This window comes from Lycium ferocissimum, chromosome 8 (assembly GCF_029784015.1).
Source record: "Lycium ferocissimum isolate CSIRO_LF1 chromosome 8, AGI_CSIRO_Lferr_CH_V1, whole genome shotgun sequence".
Classification (NCBI taxonomy): domain Eukaryota; kingdom Viridiplantae; phylum Streptophyta; class Magnoliopsida; order Solanales; family Solanaceae; genus Lycium; species Lycium ferocissimum.
This window is the reverse complement of record NC_081349.1, coordinates 23,224,175-23,246,833: the sequence shown is the minus strand read 5'-3', so window position 1 is coordinate 23,246,833 and position 22,659 is coordinate 23,224,175. Positions and strand designations below refer to the sequence as shown.

The window sequence follows — 22,659 nt, the reverse complement described above, 5'->3', positions numbered from 1 at the left end:
AGGGAAAACGTTCTCTATCAAGATGTTCTCTATTCTTGGGGTACGAACATGGGACTTCTCGTAAAGGATGTGACTGTTATTTGCTTGTATATTTAGGTTGACACTAGTAAATATCAAGTAAAATAAGTGCAGACAGTAGATATCAAGTAAAATAAGTTCAAGACTCAAATTCATGTACATCTTGACTTGGCTATTCGTTGAGAGAATAGAAAGGAAGTAGTGTCGACCTATTATCAGACTTGCAAAAACGCTCTTGACTTGATCTTTATTTTGTATTATATTCAAGAGGAATTGGTCCATAATTTTTGCACACATACACATTCTTTCAAGGAAAATTTATATATGGTGAATGCTTTTGGCGAAGCGGTGTAAGATGACACCTTTTGTAAAAAGGTGTCTCTGCGACTTGACTTATTACACATATTAATGATACTGATACTCTCCCTAACACTGCTATGTGTCAAGCTAATGGATAGAGTTCTGGATTCTAAGCAGACGTTCAGACAATATATGGTTGTTTAGTTGAAAAAGAACAGTTTTTGGCAGTTCCTCTTATGTATGCTACCAAGGCAGTTTGGGCAAATATTTTAGGAGCTTCTTTTGGTAGGCTCATTTGGGATTGTAATATAAACAATTCGCCGGCCACCTTTGCTCTAGATGAGCAGTTGCAGGGAGACATGCTCCCTAACTCTTCATAATTATTTTTCCGTATATATATCAGTATCTATTTCACAAAAAAAATAGGTTATTTAAAATTGAAGCTGAAGAATAGTATTCGAAAGTTGATAATTTTTGCATATTTAACAAGACGTACGCAAAAAAGATATAATATTGTTCACGCTAATACTCTTTTCAAGTGTGTGTAGAGTCACCGGGTATAAGTAGCTTATTGTTTCTTAACATAAGAAAAAAGAAAGAAAAACTGAAGGAATAAAGTGTATCATATATCGAGAAGAACATAAAAGATCTAAATTGGAATAAACCTGGAAATGCTATAATCATATAGTCCATTCTAACAAGATATTATTCTTGAAAATTTCATAAGGATATATAGAGCCAACTAACAGCATCTTGGTACAAATTGTGACTATTACATCTCAACCACAAAAAATGACAGGTTATTCTAATTGTTTGCTAATTAATGTCCAAGTGATAGAACTCTATGTATTTAACTTTGACAAGTAAAAATGTCACCAACTTGTCTTTTAGTTGCTCTTTTCTTACTTTCAATCGACTGGTCTTACATTCGATACTATCCTCCTTGTTTCCGTAATATTAATATAAAAGAAGCAAGATTATTCACAAATTTAATAATCTTTAAGTATAGAATTGTAATATCTAAGTCATTCTTAGACATTTACTAGGCTAATATGGTGAAGACTAAAAAAACTTCACATACATTAAAAATTTAAGATATCCCTCAATGGACACGTGGACAGATACGGAGATCGCCTCGAAGAGTTTTAAGGCGATGAAAAGTAAGGACCCAATGGTAGAGTGGTGAGTGACAAGACAACCAGCCCAATCAGCATCACAAAATGCAAAAGAAAGAAAACACAAGAATATACATCAGAATAAAAAAACAACTCCTATTTGACAACCATTTTTCTATAATCATACATCTGATGAATACACATTTTTCACTCAACAAGAATTTGTTTTTTATCAACTCACTCTAGGACCTATACACTGCACAAAAGTTTTTTTTTTTTTTTTTGGATCTATGAATATCCTTATTTCCTAAAAATTGCTGTTTTTTGCAAATCCATTGTCTTTGAATCTTCAGTCTAATGCTGCAATGTCGCTTCCCCTATGACTTTATACTTCAAGATCACCATACATTATTTATCTTCACTCTGATATCCTTGCTTCAATACTAAGTTGCTAACACTTCTCACATCAATCCAAGTCCTTTTATTGGATTCAAGAACCTTTTTTTTTTTTTCAAGATTGGCGAATCGTGTTTTATGGTTTGCTAAATCCCTTTTAATCATACTTGTAAATTATGTTGCTCGGACCCTTCAAAAGTGTTGCCGCACCCGTGTCAGATCCTTTGAAAACGTATAGCTTGGAGGATCAACACACACCCAATGGCATTTTTTTAAGAGTCCGAAAGAACATAGCTTGCAAATCAGGCAGGAAACGGCATGAAGGATATTTTTCTCTTCCAACTAGTCCTTCCTCTAACAATTTCTTCATTCTTGATCTGTTCTTTTATCTGAAGCAAATGTGTATAACTACATGGCCTTTGATTAAATGACTCAAGAATGTCCGATGCCGACAAAAATCCATGAAGTACACTAATTCTTCTCTTGTGTTGATTATCAACAGCATCGTCGAGAAGTCCCTCATCATCAGGTTCACAAAGTGATTGAACAACATCCGCTCTTCCACATTCTCTCCTATATTCGAGCACGATACTAGACAACTGATGACTCTCCAAAAACTGGTCAGGAATGGCCTGCAACAACATAAAACAGAACAAAAAAAAAAAATCATGTTTTTCGTCATAAGTTTATGTCAAGATCAAGAATCAATGTTTTTACACGTTCGTTTCACCTCTAGCATCCACCGAACGTATTTTACATTATTTACATGATGATTCATGTCCAAATCACTTCTCTTTGGCTGCAATAAAGTTGAAATTTTTTTTTAGTAACAGGAGTCTTTGGCGCATCGACGAAATTGCTAAAATCTTGTACAAAATGTGCAATCACCTTCAAATTTGATAGGACATATTTAGCAGTGTCATCCAACTTCTCTATCTTAATAGGATTTTCCTCTTTGATGGATTGTTTATTGATGAACCATGGTGAGATTTCAGACCTCACTTCTTCCGGCATCTTTGACAGACGCCTTGTTTGCTGGTTCATCATCACCCATGTACTGTGTTCCATACAAGAACTAAGTTACAACTTACAACATTATGTTAGTTTTACTTGGACAAGAAAAAAAACAGATTCTTGAAAATTATTTGGAAGAGTAACTGAACCTGGTTGCCCTGGCAAATACAAGGCCTGTGGCCTGGCTTCTAATTTGCCAGTCTCGTCTCATCCCATTTTTGCCTGATGCTCCAACCCATGTGTCAATCTCTATTATTTCACCCCTGTTCAAGTTTTTCAATTTTTGTGTTAGGCCTAGTACCAAAAACCAAGAGAGTGGTGGGTCGGGGAATTGGGCATCAACCCTCTAGGTAAGTCAGTATCGATTTGGTGAAGGAAAGAGAATTTAGTAGATAGAAACGTTAGATTTAGAGGAAGCATCTGGTCACATATCCCAGCTGGGAAATGGAACAAAGGGTTATCTCGGATCTAGACCAAGGTGTTGAAGGAGATTTTCTGATCTCACAGAACATAATGTGATGCACTGAGAGCCTGAGATAGAATACAATAGAGACAAAGAAAGAGAACGAGCTACCTACTCTTAACCGTTCCTAGCGGAGTGGTTTGCATAAATGAATCCGTGCTACATGAAACTCAGAAAAAATTTCCTAGCTTAAAATTCAAGAATCCGTGGAACAAGTAAGGCTCCTACTTTACTACTACTGCTACAACTACGCTTCAATCCCAAGTTAGATTGAGGTCGTCTATATGAATCCTCAATATCATAAATGCTAATAGTTAGTAAACTCCAACTTTACTAATACAAACGAAATCACTAGCTACCTAATGTGAGACTTTGAAGTTCTTAGCATCAAAACCTAGGTTAAATGTCTAAGAGGAGTACTCAATGTTTACCATATTGGATAATGATCTATCTGAACTTGCATTCTTGATACCACCCATATGAGGTTATTTTTCATCATCCCATGTGTAGCACCAAATCCATCACTAAGTAGTCCTGACATCCACACATGATTCAATGCTGTTTCCTGCAAAAATACATCACAAATTCGGATTAGTTGGATCAGTAAATTTCGAACACCAGATAGTTAAACAGAAAAAAAGCCTTTAGTGTATTGAGTACTTGAGGGGGAGGGGACAAATTAATACAACAACATACGACAGCGCCTCAATTCCAAACAAGTCAGAGTCAATTATATGAATCCTCACTATGCATGTCGTTATATTTATCCTCGCTTTTCTAGCTGAACAACTATACTACTAATTTTCAAATTGATGAAATGACAAAAATTATGATCACCTGAAGTAAGTTAAGGATGCTTTCAATAGTAGCAACTTTATCAGGACCAACTTCATAAGACCTTATAACAACTGTTTGTCTATATGCCCCTTCAACAATTAATCCTTGCCTATAAGTATCCACAAGTTGTTTCTTTGAAGGTATATTTTGCCTAATTTGTGACATTGGAATAGTGTACAAAGTGTCATCACAAGGAGCAAATGAAGTTTTTGTTGCAATATGACCATTTTTGGATTTTAACAAATCCAATTTCACAGCATTGCCATTAATTGGATTTTTGGATTCTTGATTTTCACTTGGGATTGAACATTTAATTATAGTAAAGTGGGATGTTGAAGCAGAAAAAAGGGAACACCACATTTTTTTATTTTTTTGTGGGGTTTTCCCCTTTGGTTTGGAGAACCAAAGTGAGGGGTTTGACATAGTTTATATAAGGTAATTTCAAGAAGAGGTGACAAAAGAATTGCCAATCATTTTTTTAGGAATAAAAGTGGGACTTTTGTAGTATTGTTTGAGAATCTCAAAGTGATTCTAAGCTGTTGCTGTCTTGCTGATGTTAATTAGTTTAATATGGGTATTTTTGCTTAGCAGTAATCGACAGATTGAAAAAAGTGCAATTTAGGTAGTTTTTTCGGTTAAGTTATATACAATGAAAGTATTTAAAAAATTAACATTATATGAGTAATTTAACGTGTTATAGTAAGTTATTTGCTCTATTTTTCATGCTAATGGATATGTTTGTTATTACCTGCTACCAGAGACGAATCTAGAATTTCTAGAGCATGGGTTCACCACTAAAAAAAAAACAAAGGAAAAGATGTATTAAGTGGAATTGATCCCTAGATCTCTAGATAAATACCTCAACCTTGGATCAAGTGCACCATTTAAATTTTCTTGTAAAAGCATGTGTTAAAATGAGCTAATATTATATCAATTTTAAAAAATATATACATAAAATACTTAATTTTACGGAGAGACTATGTGTTCATGTGACCTAAAATTATTACATAAAATCGCCCTTGCCTGCTACGTAGATAACTTAACTTAATAGTGAAAATATTATAATAAAACTTAAAACTCTTACAAATTTTTACTACTTTTTGGTGTCTCAAAGCGCAGACCTCGGAAGAGTGCAAGTGCGTGTCCTTTCTAAATGAATATAATATAAAGTTTATGATGCAAAATTAACTTATGCATGATGTAATAAAATAACAAGCTAGTAATGGTTGAAAAGTTAGTTCCATAAAGAAATATCAGATTAAATGAAATTAATTTGAATTATTGAAATTTATAGAAAATAATTATTACCATACGGTGATGTCAGACACTTAAGTTTCAAACAAAAGAGAGTGTCTGAGAGTAGATTGCAAAAACACTTACTATGGAAAAAGATAAAACAAAAATTACTTACTTATTTAATTTGTCTTTTCCATTTTGGTCATACGGCGTTATCTAAGAATTTTTGCAAGAAAAATATTTCATGTTATCAATGATTTTCTAGATGTAGCATTAGCTAGTGATAGTATTGATGAAACTGGTTGTGACTTGTGAGACCACAACTTTGGAACACACTTTGGGAGTGGAAACTTTTGGAATTTATTTGCTGATTTTTATAGACATGTTTAAAAGTTCATTTAAGGAATAAACCAAAACATTTCTATAAAGGAAAAAGAAAAAAATAAGAGCTCTTTTTTTTTTTTTGGGTGAAAATAGCCATTGAGGCTTGATCAGAATTTCTTTTCCATCCCGTTCAAATGTTATTCTGTTCACTTCCTAAACAAATTATTTTAAATATAATCAAAAGGTTAAATTTGTTATTGTATAATCATCGAATCTAAAAAAAAAAAAAAAAAAAAAACTACGTGGCAAATGAATTTGGCAGAATACATTATTATCCTAGTTAAAGAAGACACATCTTAACAATGGAAAATGGTTAAATTTCCGCTATTACTATTCGAATTGAGCAACTTTATCCTTTGTTAAACATTTGATCAGATATTACTCTGCGACTCAGTTTTGCCCTTGACCCCTAATGAAAGTCAGACCAGGGTAATAACTATACTCGAAAGTTGATAGATAAATTTGGACCTTTTTTCTCAAAGAATTTGAAAACATGGAGTTCATCCATTTCGTATTGGAACTCCGTTAATTTGCTAATGAAAATGGAATAAATAGACCCCACAGAGAAAAAAACTTGAACAATTTCGGATATTATAAAAGCAAATTTTGATCTTTTCCCCTTTTAACATATTATAACTATATAATTCAAATATCCAACTCCAGAAAGAAGACGTTTTTGAAAAGGAAAAAAAAAAAATAGCGGCGCAGTATTCGACGTACTAATTATGTGATTGTCGTTCACAGAACTGAAAGGTAAAAAACGGTGCAATATATAGTTTAGTTTTGTAATATTTATTCTGTATTTTTAGTCCTAAGGGATGGTCTGAATTTCCTAGTTAAATTTTTTTGTCTTTGCTTCAATTTCCTCAATATTCTTCCCTTTAGTTTCAACAATGTAGTTCTTGAAAAACAAGAAAAGTACAGCCATTTATTTGGATGCCAAGCTTTGGCCATTAGGTGGGGATTACCTACCCAAAAAGGAGCATCAGACAAGATAGTGCATTCATCGATTCAGTGCAAACATCGGATAGAAATATTTATTTATCGACAAGTAAGGGGTTCATGAGAAAAAAATTATCATTATCTCGCTTAATGTATGGCACCAAATATAATTAAGTTTAGAGCTAGTAATATTAAACAAGGTATAAGGTTAGTTTTATGTTTTATGATTTATCGGTGTATCATTTTAGGAACAATATTTATATCAACGATGCATATCAATGACTAAACGTTAAAAGCAACCCATTTTATTGGATTTTTAAATATTAACCCACTATAGTTAAGTGATAAAGCATGTAAAACGAATGACACATAGCATACATCTACTAATTTCGTGCATAAAGCGGGTGCTAGTAATTCTTTTGTATGATTTAAGATCAATTTCGAGCAATATTTACACGTGATGTTAACGAAATAGAGATTTGATGGGAGTGAATAATTCGAATTATCTTCTTATTTTCATTTCTAGAACTTAGAGGAGAAATTTAAATTTGTCTCTTACTAGTCATCTTGCTCGTCTTTCCTTTTTGTTAATATTTGTACATCTTTGCTGAATAAGAGTATATGGGAGTATAATCACTGAAAAGTTAAACAGTAACTCATATTATATTAGCACTTTTGAATATGACCTTTTTTTTTTTTTTTTTTTTTTTTTTTCATGCATTCCATGTCCCAAATTCACTGACCTGACTAAACCAGATTCATGACGCACTATAGAAAGCTTTTTGAATTAATATAGACAACATAAAAAAACTACCTTTTGCTATGAGATGGGAGGGAGGTCAAGTAAAATCAACTTCAGCTCTTTAATTTAAAGTAAATAATACAAACAAATACAGAAAGTTCTATTTTGGTCAAGCAGACTTGGAGAACATAAAAAAACTTGCATATTTTCTCATTCAAACAAAATAGCCAAGCTGCAAATTCCAGAATTAGGCTCAAAATTCACATTTTGCTTTGCAATACTTCAACATCTGCAAATGAACCCCTTGCTTGGTCAAATATACAGCGCTGTACCTCCAAGTGAATAGCAGATCAAATTGTGATACATTTGTACTAGGACAAACTCATCGGCCTCCGCCATTCAAGATTTCGTACACAAATGTATTGCTTTTGGTGAAATTCTTTTTGACAATGGTGGTGTCCGAGCCAAACTTGCACACTCCACTATTCCACCGGGTACCTGCCACATCTCACCAGCATAGGTATCAGGGCAGATGGGAAATAACGAACTAGTGTTTTTTGTCTCTGCTCCTGCTCTACGATCTCAAAAACTCACATTTGACCATTTACCGCTGCATGTCAGGCACAACACGCGGAAGATAATTGTCCCGGTATCTGTTACCAAAAAACGCAGTGTGGATATCAGGGTCTGTGTTCTCAACAGGCACATAAATACTTTCAGAGCGCGGTAGTTACTTGAAAGCAGGAAAGGTATGAAACGTACACAAGGCACAAAGTTCTCAACTTACCAATTAAATGACAGATATACCAGTTCACTACAGATTATACAGAAACATGTGTCAACACTCAATTTATGATTTATGCGTTCTCCTCCACCCACCCCCCCCCCCCCCACCCGCCAAAAGAAAATCCACTAACCATAGATAGAGGAAGAAATACAATTACGACATCTATAAGTCAGTCCAAAGCACTCAATGTAAAACCTACATTTATTCTAAATTAGGAGATCTTATTTAAATAAGTTTATTACTCCAGTCCAACATTCATCACACTCATAATAGAGGTTTCATATATCTATTGCTAAATTGAATGCTAGATTGCTTGTATTCCAAATTCTTCTCATCCCTTTTAATTTATCTTCCCCTGAGAGGATTAAGCAAATTTCTGTTCAAACGAAAAAAGGATTAAGCAAATTTCTGTCCAAACAAAAAAAGGATTAAGCAAATTTGAAACATTCCCTCTCCCAATAATGTATGCTTCACATATCTGACCCAACAAGAAGCCCATCTTCATCCTTCCAGAAAAATATTTTTAAAAAGACGGACAATGAGGAGTAAACAAAGCTAAATACTTAATAAATGCAACGGTTTGGCAGTTCCACACAGGAAGTGACTTTAAAATACATACTCCAAATGTGCCAAAAACAAACCAAGAAACTTACTGATCAAAGTGCAAGGGAAAAAATCACAAACTTTTTATCCTGCTTTCTATTTGGATTCTCACAAAATGTGTCCACTTTCCTAGTAATCGCAACCTTCACTCTACACTATCAATATCTTTTAACTATTCCTTTTTTTCTGAGAAGATACTTTAAGACCCACTGAATGCTATGTAACATTCAAATTCTTCAAAAGGCCTGTTTTATCTCTCTTGTCTTGAACCACTGGTGTTTTAAGTTGTTTTAATAATCGCATCCAAACTAAATAGCAACAATTACTACTAAGCCTCAATCCCAAGCAAATTAGATTCAGCTATATGTATCCTCATTGTCCATGTTATATTTAAGCTTATCTCAATCCATATCTTTAAAAAAAAAAAAAAAAAAAGTTTTTCTACTGGATTATAAATCTTTGAGGGGAGTACAAGACTCCTAGAAAATATTGGACCCAGAGTAAACGTATTAACATGACTAAAACTTAATCCCACATAATTCATATCACCTATATAGATTTTGTATTCCATTATGCTCTATTTTTCGTTAAATCTGCATGGATTCAAAGAGAGTGGGTTTTTCAAGACAATTTCCTTCTATGAAATTTTAGGTCAACCTCCTCTTTAGCACCTTCACTCACCTTGGTTTCACACTTATGAACCAGTACATCTAGAGGTTGACGTAGAATATGACCAACCCATCTCAACAACTTTCTCACATCTTATCCTCAAATTTTGTTACTTGTGTCTTCTACCTAATGTGGACATTTTTTGATCTTTTCTAAACTTGTATGATCGCACATTCATATTTGCATCCACATATTCGCGACACAAGTTTGTGTATATTCTCAACCAGTAGCTATCAGCTATATGGATCTTTTTCTTCCATTGTGCCTAAGCTAAAGATAGGACCCGATGGAAGATAAAGATCCATATAGGTGATAGCTATTAGTTGAGGAGAGGGTTTAGACTTGTTAGAGAACTTCTAATATTATTACTATAATTATTTATTTATATATAGGGTTTTGCTAACCTACAACATGAAGGTTGTAGGATAGCAATGTACCCACTTTTTAATTCACAAAAATAACCCTGCTATGGCTGTCAGCACATTAAAACTTAGGGATATTTTTGTCCTTACAAGAAAATGAAATTTTAAACACACTGAGCACCTTCTTCTTTCTCCTCCTACGTCTCTTTTTCCCCTTCAGTCGCAGTTTTGAAGCACTTCTAAGTGATTGCCTGTTATACTTTTCTTCACTTTTTCTCATTATTTGGTTTTCAGACCTCTATTAGTGTAGCCTTCTTAGTTAACTGGTACAAATTTCCATATTCCTTGATTATATTGCAGATTTTTGCAATATTCCTTGGTTTTAGGTAATTTTGAGAGAAAATTGCAATAAAATTTTAGGAACTTCCGGGAGAATGAAGTCAATCAACTGCAATAAAACATATATCCAACATTCCAACCTAGATCAAAAGCAAAAATGGAAAAGAATACTTCAATCCAGTCATGCACCAAATTGTGAAGAGAACCCATAAAAAAACAATCCCAAGGTTGCCGACCCACCGGAATTTCAGAACATGTGGATGTATGAACCAGAGACACTATCAGAAGATATTCACAGGAAATCCAAAGAACGAATATAACTAATTAAAAAATTACACCGAAAAAAAGTAAGTCCGAGTGCAACTCTTTCTCAGATCGGGAGAGAAGATAATGCCAAACATAGAAATGAATTGTAGAAATGGAATTTGGGGGAAATTGAACTTATTGGGTGAAAGACCAAAATGTCCTTGAAAGTTCCCATTTTAATGAGACGGCACGGTCATTTTTGTGAATTAAGAAGTGGGTACATTGCTATCCTACAACCTTCATGTTATAGGTTAGCAAAACCCATATATATATATATATATATAATTTTATTTTATTTAGTATGATGATGATTTGAAATGAACAAAGACGAAGAAATTGAGATTCATATAGCCGACCCTAAGTTGTTTGGGACTAAGGCGTAGTTGTTGGAGTTTAGAGGCCCAATATTCACTTCCACAGAACCTTTTTGGTCTTATAATGTTCTAGAGAACTTGTCTTTCACCTTGGTGGATTATCATTCTACCACATAACATTCCGGAAGCACTTCTCTATTTCAATCCTATTTTGAATTCCATGTGTAACATCTTCATCTATCATACCATTCTCCTGGAAAATCGAGCCTATTCTGAAATGTTAGCATTTTAGGCACAACAATTTCGTCTTATTTCAGGCTAAGCAGGACTAAGATAGAGTATCTAGGGTGCAAATTCCTCGATGTACAAGTCCTACCTAAGAAAGATAGTTTCAAGTATCTTGGGTCCATAATCCAAGGAGACAGAGAGATTGAGAATGATGTTGCTCATCGTATTGGAGCGGGGTGGGTGAAATGGAGGCTCGCATCCGGGGTACTGTGCGATAAGAATGTGTCACCAAGGCTTAAAGGTAAATTCTACAGAGTGGTGGTTAGACCGACTTCGTTGTATGGTGTAAAATGTTGGTCAATCAAGAACACGCACGTCCAAAAGATGAGTGTAGCGGAGATGAGGATGCTCTGGTGGATGTGTGGGTGTACTAGGATGGATATGGTTAGGAATGAAGTTATAAGGGTAAGGCCGAAGTGGCTCCTGTGGCGGACAAGATGAGGGAAGCGAGATTGAGATGGTTTGAGCATGTGAAGAGGAGGTGTGTGGATGCGCCAGTAAAGAGGTGTGAGAGGTTGGCTATAACAAAAGTTAGGAGAGGTAGAGGTAGACCGAAGAAGAACTGGGGGGAGGTGATTAGGCAAGACATGACACAGCTCCAGCTTACTGAGGACATGACCTTAGATAGGAAAGTGTGGAGGTCGAGGATTAGGATAGTAGGTTAGTAGGTAGCCAAGTATTCTCCTTATTAGTAGTATTAGTGAGTAATCGTGTAGATTCTTTTTCTCAAAGTGCACTACTATATGTCTCTTATTTTTCTTTTATCTTGCTACTTTGTTGTCATATTTTTTCCTGATATCACGCTTCTTTTTTCCTTTAATCTTGCTTTGTTCTCTTGAGCCGAGGGTCTACTGGAAACAGTCTCCCTACCCCAAAAGGTAGGGGTAAGGTCTGCATACATCCTACCCTCCCCAGACCCCACTTGTGGGAATACACTGGGTATGTTGTTGTAACCTCGTCTTATTTCACCCTAACTTCACTCTTCTTATATGTTCACTGGGTATGTTGTTGTTGTATATGTTGACTAAACGTGCATTGCATATAGTCAATCTTACTTCTACTTATCCTAAAATTATTTTTCTCTTCTTCTCAAAAAAAAAAAAATAATAATAATAATTATTTTTCTCTAGAGTGCTCTATCATTCAAGCTTTGATTTGACATACTCACTAGTTTCGTCAATTAGCACAAGATCCCTCAGCAAAAAGGATACACCATGGGACCTTATCTTGTATTATGTTAGTTCATCCAAATGGGTTCAATACTGATCTATGGTGTAAACCACTGCTGTTGGAACTCCTTTGCATACCCTACTGTTCTCATACTAGTGATTGTCCCATCATACATATCACTTTTGGCAATTATAAATTTAGGGCTTTTGACCAAAATCATCCCTATTGTATGAGCTAAACTTTCATTACATCCTTAGAATATCTCACTTAACCTAAAACATCCCTTAAGTTCTTAAAACTTGACCAAAACCATCCCTCAGTTAACTTTTCCTTCCATTTCTAACGGTGCTATCTGCCTATCTCCTCTCATGTACTTTATAAACTGTGAAGTACTACCCGCCTCCCCGTTTTATAATCTTGAATATTCTGCAGTTTACCATGTTCTTCTAAGGAGCACATACTCCAGGATATCACACCGCACGTGATTTGAGGCATCTGATGACAAGAACATAAATAAGTCATTCCAACAGTGGTTGTGAGTAAACAGATTTTTGAACTGAGAAATTTTTATTAACTTCAAATGCCTTCAGTCGTAATTATAATGGCATTCAATGAATTACCACTACGGATACTTTCAATTGTCATATCATAATGTTACTAATGCCTCTAAAAAAAGGAGAATCCCAACAGTGAATAGGAAAGGACTATCATATTACAATTGGATCTCATCTGAATGATCACGCTGTTCCCCAGACACAAAAATAAACCAACACATAGTAACAGTAAAGCATTCATAGCCACAGTAAAAAAGCAAAAAAACAATTGAAGAACCCCCTGAATTGCATTGAGGATTCTTGTAAACCTTCGAATTCTACAAGGAAGTGACTAATACACAAAAGACAAATTATGGGTATTCAAAAATATGAATTCTATTAACCGGGCTTCAAGTATTCAAGGAAAAATTCTCAAGTAAATTAGCTGGGACAAAATTGTAAACTGATTACAAGTTAAAATTTCAAGCAAAATGCCTGAGAGAAAGAGGTAACATTTTCAAGGAGGTTTCCATTTTCCGGGGTAAAAGTTTAGATATTTTTGGTTGGGATAGTGGGGAATAGAAGAAAGAAATGGTAAGAAAGGAGGAGAAGAAGAATCAGAGTTTTAAGGCGCAAGATAATGGGGAGCCATAGATAGTTGATGCATTGGACAAAGGGAGATGGAGGGAGTTTAATTAAAAAAAGTGATAAAGTACATGATAGGAGATAGCACTGTTAGAAATGGATGGAAAGTTAACTGAGGGATGTTTTTGGTCAAATTTTAAAAACTTATGGGATGTTTTAGGTTAAGTGAGATATTATAAGGATGTAATGAAAGTTTAGCTCATACAATAGGGATGATTCTGGTCAAAAGCTCATAAATTTACTATGAATTCCTTTCTTCAGCACCCACCAAAGGACTTCTCTTGGGACTCTATCATACGTTTTATCTATATCAATAAAATACCAAATATAAATAAGTTTCCTCAATTATCTTAGCAAGAATATAGCCTCTGTTGTTGGTCTACCAGGCATAAATCTAAACTGGATATGTTACTCATTCGGCATCCCTAAGTTTACACTCTCTCACTCTTTTCCAAAGTTCCATCACATGGCTCATAAATTTAGTGCCATGATAGTTCGCACAACTTTGAAACTAAACGCTAAATTGGGGTTAAGTATTCAAGAATAATAAATAAATGCTAAAGTAGTGGAGGACACATCTACTTAGTTTGGCCAACAAGAAGCATTTGAAAATAGAAAAAAAAAAAAAAAAAACAGAAACGGGAGTAAAAACCTCCCTTTTCAAGACAAAATTATAGACAGCATCTCCCAACACTATCAGCGAATGGATTAAGTTTAGCATTTATCAGCAGTTGAAAACATATCCCTATAGAGATAGTTTACTCAGAAGGCAGGCATAGCACCAACAAGTGGGAAGCATATAAACCAACAAACACACTCAACAAAAAGGATGAAACTGTACCACAGAACTTAAGACTTTAAAAGGACTCAGGAAGTACCTATTAACATGCTTTAAAGGATTGAAATTGTCATTCTCAAAAAAGGATTGAATTTGTATGGCAAATCCAACCAGAGTAGCACCATTTTCAACGACCATTTATCCACCAATGACTTCCAGCTTATTTAGCATTCCTTGCTTTACTGCTTTAACATTTGCATAGAAATATTCAGGAACGGGAGCTCTGTGTGCCACTAAGCTGACAATTTGACGATAATAAGCTGACAATTTGACGATACTTCGTCAGATAGGTATCAAAAGCTACATCGTAGTAGTAGAACTGAAAAGTAAAATTAACCTTAAATACAGAAGGATACCGGAAAGACTTTCTCAGATTTCATTAAATGAAGAAAAAAATTACATAAAGTACCAAAAGTAATTTTTCAAAAATCTCTTACAAATAGACAGGGTAATTTTCAAGAACATGCACGTCACCGCATTCTTAAGAATGTTCACTGGTTGAGAGGCGACAGAAGAAGGCATAAATCACTCCCAGACACCTCTAAGCAGCTTGGATAAAACCAAGATTGTTGTAAGGAAAACAATGACTAAACAACTCATAGTAAATAAGGTAGCTAGCTTTACAATAAAGCAGCAAATACAGGATAATATGCAGTGTGATAGACATCAGAAGAGACACTTCTCATCTTTAGCTATAGAACAATGGTCTACGTATGATTGGAACGATCATCCAGTTCACATCCAATCTATACCCTAATTATCTAAACTGTCACGTTTGTCCAATATTTCTGAATCGACTAATACAAAATGGTATCTCCTTTCCACACACTCTCTCTGCCCCAATCTGTGTGACACTCTTTCCTTTTTAGTCAGTCCCAAAAAGAATGACACCTTAATAAGAGATGATTTATCCCAAAAAGGATGACACCTTTCTATGCAAGATGATTTATAGCCACACATATATCTATGGTCTATTTTAGACCATAAATTTCAAAAGTCTTCCTTTTATTCTTAAACACTGCGCCCAGTCAAACACCTTCACATAAATTGAGACGGAGAGAGTAGTTGCATTATTTTTATTTTAATACATACATGTTCCAGAGAAAGAGAGTCCAATTTCGTTGTGTGTGTGTGTGTTTGCGGGGGAGGGGGTTGAACAGGTGGAAGGAAGAAAGCCCTTAAACAAGAGGGAACTGCAGGAAGAGTACTTGTAAAAAACAATACAAGCACATCCATAACCATACTGCCACAGAGAAAATTAGATAATAAAGTCATAGTCCACAACTATTTCATAGAGGGCAAGACTAAACAGAATTTTATTCATTTTCGAAGGCAAGACTAATCAAATTTTCATTGGATCATCATATAATTGCAAACTATATCCATTTTCTTGTTTTTCCTCTCCAGAGTATCTTTAAGGTCAGATTGAAATGGTTTATGCGAAAGGACCAGCCAACACAGTTTCCTTCAGAATCACAGCTCAAGTTCCACATCCCTCTGAACACGGCAGCTTCTTATCGGACTACTATCTTCTATAACAAAAGAAAACACTTTCCATCCTTATCTGTAACTTTTTGGAGGATAGATACTTGCCATCAGTTTATATCGGAACTAGGCGTAAAAAGGCCCTATAAGTAAAGATTATAGAAAGATACGCTTCAAAAAAAAGCCAAAAAACGCTGCGTTTCACATAATTAGTATCTTAGGTACACCAAGACCTTACATGTCAATCCCAGGTTGACTGTAATACTTTTACAAGTCCTACCAGATATCTTTAGTGTTTCCAAAAACTAGAATTGTTAAACAAGAAGACAGACCACTAACTGAACACAAATGTGAGGAAAACCCAAAGAAAAGGAAACTTGATATAACTCAAGAGACCCTCAACTGAAATTAAATACCACTAACCTGCAATAGAGTATCGTGTTATCTGGTAAGCTGCGTAGACTTTTGTGTTTTCCCTGTAAAGGAAAAAAACAGGAGGTGAATTTAACGAGAAAAAACTGAAATTTTTTGGCTCCAATATCTAGCATCATGGTTTTAATTTCCTTCGAAAGAAGGTTTAAGAGCAGATACTCATCCATGACAATGTAGCAGATTATAGGCTTGTATGCATGTGAAATTGCGTCAAAATAGGGAAAGGAAACAGAGGGAACAAAAATAAGAAAAGGGAAAACGAAAAGCCACTTATTAGAGGAGAGAGACAAGAATGCAAATTTTATTCAGAGATCCATGCATTAATTTGAAGAGAAAGGCCAAGTAGGTTCAGCGATCTTACACCAAATACAGGAAGTAGGTCCAAATCCAAAATGAACCATGACAGGCTCTATCTGCTCCACCTAATAAAAGTCATATTAAAGTTGTAAATGCATGGTGAAGAACAATGACGAAAATTAAGAAATAATTACAGTCCAATGTCTTTCGGTGATCTAAATTACAAAATAGCAGTAAATGTATAGGTTATGTACATTACGTATAAATATACGCAGATATAATATACATATTGTACAGATATAATATACATATATATAAATATGCATAATCAGTGTATAGGTTTGAATATTTTGGCTAGCGCCCGTAATTAATTTTGGCGAACGGGCCAAAAATGAAAAAAGCCCAATAATTAACAGGTCATGGTCAAGTATAACAGACACATACCAGCAGCTATTACAGAGATGTCGGTCTGAAGCTCATGGTGTAACACCTTTAGACCAAATATCAAGAACTGAAAGCCAGTCAACCAAGAATCCCAGTGGCTATTCACGAATTGTTCAACTCTCTGCTTCGGCAGTGCCTTCATCACCCAAAAGTATAAAGTCAAGGTATTCTATGGCATGTGATGTAGAATCTTTGCCGAGATTTTTCAACATCGCACTGTATGTAAAAGAATCAGGTTGGATTCCGTTATCCAACATTTCTTTGAACAGTCTAAAAACCTCTTGCCAGTTACCCAAATCACAGTTCTCATTTATCAAAATGGTGTAGGTATATTTATTAGGGACAATTCCTCTTGCTTTCATCTCAGCAAAGTACCTGTAACCCTCGTTTACTCTTCTATACTTGCAAAGTCCATTTATCAGCGCGTTGTAAGTAATCACATTTGGCAAAATGCTCTTCTGTTGCATCTCTGAAAAATACATATGTGCAAGTTCAAGCCTCCCTTTACCAGCATGTGCATGAATTAGCACTGTGTATGTCACAACAGTTGGAGAGATCTCTTTGCTTATCATCTCATCGAACAACTCTCTGGCTTTTTTTAGATACCCAAATTCTAGGTATGCATGAATTACACTGGTATATGTTATGTGGTCAGGCATAAGGCCATCTCCAACCATCTTCTGTAACAACTCAGTTGCTTCTTCTAGATTACCGAGCTTCGCAATACCATCGACAAATACATTGTAGATAATTATATTTGGAGGGAATCCCTGTGCTGACATTTCCTCTTGTAGTTTGCACGCCTTCAATATGTCACCCAGCCTCAGTACACCTGCTATTCGAGTTGTGTAAGCAATGCAGTCTGGCTCCAAACCCCTCTGTAACATCTCATCGAATAGTTCTTTTGCCATTGGTAAATTTCCTGCCTTGTACGAACCATGAACAAGAATAGTGTAAGTAAATACATCAGGGGAGATACCGGATCTCATCATGTCTTTTTTCAGCTGCTTAGCATCCTCTAAATGACCTTTTCTACAGAGTCCATGCATAATCGTATTATACGTTACTACTGTAGGAAAAAGTTCCCTCCTCCTTAAATCACGTAATAACGAAAAACCCTCATTAGTATGCCCCAACCGACAATACGCGTAAATCAAAGTATTATACGAGATTATGTCCGGTGCCAAATTCTTCTTCAACATGACAGAAAACCAGTGCCTCGCTTCACTTGCCTGCCCTTCCCGGCAAAGTGCGTAAATAAACGTATTAAAAGTCGATACATTCGGCGAAACTCCTTTTACCTCCATTTCTTCTACAAGACCTAATGCCTCGACAATCATTCCCTTAGCACAGTAACCGTGAATTAAAGGGTTATACGTATGAGCCGAAACCTTCAATCCTTTATTCAACATCTCTCCAATCAAACCCTTAGCATGATCAAATTCTCCTTTCTTGGACAACCCGTTAATCAAGATATTATACGTAACATCATTCGGATAGCATTCCTTTCTCTGCATTTCCGATAAAAGATCTAAAGCCTGTTGTACTTCGCCTTCTCTACAAAACGAATCCAACATCGTATTATAAGTAATAATCGTCGACTTTATCCCATACTCACCCATCATCCTATACACTTCTCGCGATTTCGCAACTAAATTCCTATCCCTTAAGTTCCTCAAAATCCTATTACAATTCTTCACATCAGGCAATATCTCATTGCTCAACATTTTCTCGAAAACCAACAAACATTGCTCCAAATTCGCGTTCTTTTTCGTGTAAACTCTTAATAAAAGATTGAATATTTCAACAGATACCTTCAAATTCAAATACCCATCAACCAATAAATCAACAACTTTATCCATATTACAACTAATCACTCTTTCTACTACCCAATAAGCAGATTTCATCCAACCATTCTGTATTAAAATATCAAGAATAGTACATAACGAAAACTCGGAATAATTAAACCCTTTTTGCACTTCAACCCACCTAAATAATCTCAATGCAACATTTGGTCTATATCTAATTGAGTTAAGAATCTTAACCAATAAATCAGAATCATAAATTAAAGAATCAATACAATAATCCTCCCTTTCTTGAATTTTTTTCAAAACTAAATTCTGAAAATTTGAATCTTGAAAGGGATTTTCAACATTATTAATATTATTACTATTATTATTACATCTATGGGTATTGAAAGTTGTGATTTTTATATGAGATGGGTATTGAAAGTGATGTAAAGATGAATAAAAAGAAAGAAAAATGGTGAAATGATTGAGATTTGATTTGGGTATAATGAATTTAGAAGCTCTAAAAACATAAAGGGTCATTATTATGTAGAAGAGTAGTAATTTAAATAGTAGTATATTATGCAATACATGAATGTGAAGAAGAAGAAGAAGAAGAAGAAGAAAATGAGTAAAAATGTAAGCGTGGCTTTGGGGTAATTTTAGTTAAGAGAAATTAGTACCTGAAATTGACGGCGTAGTTATACGCACATCAGAAGAAGAGAAGGAAGGGAAAAAAAGCGAGCGGCGGAGGAGGCAGCTGCGTGTTTACTGGAGAAATTTTGCATCTTTAGACCGGAGCCCCGGAACCAAAATGTGGGTCGGGTCGGACTTGATGGATCCTTTTTGTTGAGTTCAACTACCCCCTTCCAACTTCGGTTTTTTATTTTTATGTTTTTTGGTTTCCCGCTCAGTGTCGGTATCTGCATTGAAACCTGATTATATTCGAATTTGGCTGTGTAGGGCTCCATTCGGTGGGAAGCGCTCCCTACCAAGGATTTTTTCATACTCAGGACTCAAACCCGAGACCTCTAGTTAAGAGATGAGTAGGCCATCCTCTGCACCACATCCTTTGGTGGTTCCAATTTCGCTTTTACTTGTCGCGTTTCAAACAACAACAGCCCAGTGTAATCCCACGGGGTGAGGTGTGGGGAAGGTGGGATGTACGCAGACCTTAACTCAACCTTTTTGGGGTAGAGAGGTTGTTTCCGATACTTGTCGCGTTTCGTTTCTCGATAATCAAACTACTAATTTTTGGAGCTAAATTGAATTAGGTTTAGTTCAATATTTTAAAACTAAAATTTGGATGTTCAAAAACTGTTTAAAAAAAATATAAGTTGCAATTCTTCTCATATTAAGATGATGAAAAAAAATCTTAAAATAATAGTCAAAATTCTTATAGTTTGACTCTCGAGAGGCGAACGTGACAAGTAAAAGTGAACTAAGGGATTACAGTTTTTTCTGGAATATAGTATTCAGAGTTTACATTAGACCAATCAAAATAAGTCATAACTGTGATGTTCGGGTCAGTTTATGTGAATTTCAATTAATCTTATAGATTAGTTGCTACTTTTCACCCATAGAAATTGGGGGCAAACATTTGGATGCTATACCAAATCAATTCAATTTACTATGATTAGATTTAATATGGTGGAATATACGTTAATTAATTCTTGATTAACTAATAGATAGGTATGTAATTATATCGCACTATTAATGTGCAAAAAATTATATTAACATTGTTATCATCTAACAACAACAACATACCCATTATTATCTCATATAGTGGGTCCGGAAAGGATGAGATGTACACAAACCTTATTCCTACCTTGTGTGATAGGGAGAGTGTTTCCAATAAACTCTTAGCTCAAGAAAAGTGTTTTTGAAGAAAAAAACGTTGGTATAATAAATGCAAAAGTAAAAGTTATGATAAAAATGCTATAGGAAAAAAAAGTTCTTGCAATAAAAATCATAACGATAACCCAAGCAAAAGAAACAATAGTAATAATACAATTTGAAGAATAAGGCAGTAATAGAATAATAGTATTGATGCTGATAAGTAGAAGAGAGAGCAGACAAGATGAACTAAACTAGAACCATGCTCTTTCACGGTAAAAAGAAAATCGCCCCACTGTCTACTAACCCTCTATCCTAATCATTGACCTCCATACTTCCTATCTAGGGTCATGTTCTTAGCGAGCTTAAGATGAGTCATGTCATGTTTAATCACTTCACCCCCAATTCTTCCTTTGTCTAACTCTACCTGTTTTTAGACTTGTCATTGTCAAGCTCTCACACCTCCTCACTGGGCATATGTGTTCCTCCTCTTTACATGCCGGAACCATTTTAGTCGCGCTTCCTGCATCTTGTCCACCACTCAGGACACTCCCACCTTACACCGTATATCTTTGTTTCTTAATTTATCTCTTCTATCTAAGCATCTCCATCTCCTCTACACTTAACTTATGAACGTGTGAATTCTTGACTTGTCAACTCTCCGCCTCATACAACATAGTTGATCTAACAATCATTCTATAGAATTTACCTTTTAAGTCTCGGTGACACCTTCTTATTACATAGTACACCGAATGTGAGCCTCCATTTTATCCACCCTGTTTCAATACGATGTGTGACATCCTTATCGATCTCTTTATTTTCTGGGATTATTGACCAGAGATGCTTGAAGATTTCTCTCTTAAGGATGACTTGTGCACCAATCCTCACTTCCACAGTTGCTCATGAGATACGTCACTGAACTTACACACTATGTATTCAGCTTTAGTTCTGCTCAACCTGAAACCTTTAGACTCTAAAGTTTGTCTCCAAGCCTCCAGTTTATCGTTAACTACACTGTGTGTCTCGCCTATCAATATTATGTCATCTGCAAATAACATACCCTATGGTACCTCCCCTTGAATATGTCGTGTTAGTTTATCCATCAACAAGCCAAATAAGTACGGACTAAGAGTTGATCGCTGGTGCAACCCCGTCATAATTGGAAAGCGTTCCGAGTCGCCGCTCATAGTTCACACTTGGGTCCTCGTTCCATAGTAAATGTGCTTAATCTCTCTAATATATGCCACATGTACGCCTCTAGACTCCAAGCATCTTCATAAAAGCTCCGTAGAAACTTTGTCATGTGTCTTTTCTTAGTCAATGAACATCATATGTAATTCTATATTCCTATTCCTATTCCTATACTGCTCCAACAATCTCCTTAGAAAATGAATGACTTTGGTAGTTGATCTCTCTTGCATCATCTGAATTGATTCTTGGAAATAGACACCTCTATCCTCATCCTCATCTATATCATCCTCTCCCAAACTTTCATAGTGTGGCTTAGTAGTTTAATACCCCTGTAATTATTGCAATTTTGAATATCACCTTGTTCTTGTACAATTGTAACACCTCGTACCTCCTAACTAAGCTACGTTCATGATTCAGGACTTAGAAAACCAGAAGGGAAGTGTTAGGATTAAAATTCGTTTCAGTTCTGTAAAGTTCAGGTTTTATGCCCAATTATATGGACTGTATTTCTGGCCATATAATGAAATACGGACCGTATTCAGGTAAATCTTGTTGGGAAAAATCTTAGTTTTTGTAATTTGCCAATTGAAATACGGTCAGGTTATACGAACCGTACATTGAAGTATAGACTGTATTTGTGACCGTATAATCAAGTACGGATCATATTTAGTGCTCGAACAATGGCTAACGCGGGGAACAATATAAATACGAGACTTCAGCCTTTTATTCTATTTTTTTTCATACCCCCCAAGCCGTAGCACGAAGGTTTTCTTCTCCCATCAATATCATACATACACCAAGGTAAGCCTATTCCAAGCCTTTCAAGTGAATTCTAACATGTATCCATGATTTCTAAATAAGAATTCATTGTTCCTAACCTAGGGTT

At 35.3% G+C, this 22,659-nt stretch overlaps 2 protein-coding genes across 3 annotated transcripts; both read right to left on the bottom strand.

Moving 5' to 3' along the window:
• Positions 1–1,638: 1,638 nt before the first annotated feature.
• LOC132066727 (palmitoyl-acyl carrier protein thioesterase, chloroplastic-like) lies at positions 1,639–4,511 on the bottom strand. Its single transcript, XM_059459957.1, has 6 exons — positions 4,144–4,511; positions 3,738–3,871; positions 2,993–3,106; positions 2,718–2,886; positions 2,560–2,628; positions 1,639–2,461 (listed from the first exon to the last, which is right to left on the bottom strand). Exons 1-6 carry the CDS (start codon positions 4,501–4,503, stop codon positions 2,132–2,134), a joined length of 1,176 nt encoding a protein of 391 aa, XP_059315940.1. The 5' UTR covers positions 4,504–4,511; the 3' UTR covers positions 1,639–2,131.
• Positions 4,512–7,544: 3,033 nt separating this feature from the next.
• Positions 7,545–19,574, bottom strand: LOC132067601 (pentatricopeptide repeat-containing protein At1g22960, mitochondrial). 2 transcript variants are annotated; one of them, XM_059460873.1, is made up of 6 exons: positions 19,430–19,574; positions 16,960–18,773; positions 16,580–16,640; positions 16,210–16,262; positions 14,342–14,539; positions 7,545–8,100 (listed from the first exon to the last, which is right to left on the bottom strand). In XM_059460873.1, the coding sequence occupies exon 2, from the start codon at positions 18,684–18,686 to the stop codon at positions 17,073–17,075; it is 1,614 nt and encodes a 537-aa protein (XP_059316856.1). In that variant the 5' UTR covers positions 18,687–18,773; positions 19,430–19,574; the 3' UTR covers positions 7,545–8,100; positions 14,342–14,539; positions 16,210–16,262; positions 16,580–16,640; positions 16,960–17,072. The 2 variants fall into 2 exon arrangements, with proteins under 2 accessions (XP_059316856.1, XP_059316855.1); XM_059460872.1 differs by having other exon boundaries at positions 16,960–19,570.
• Positions 19,575–22,659: the final 3,085 nt, after the last annotated feature.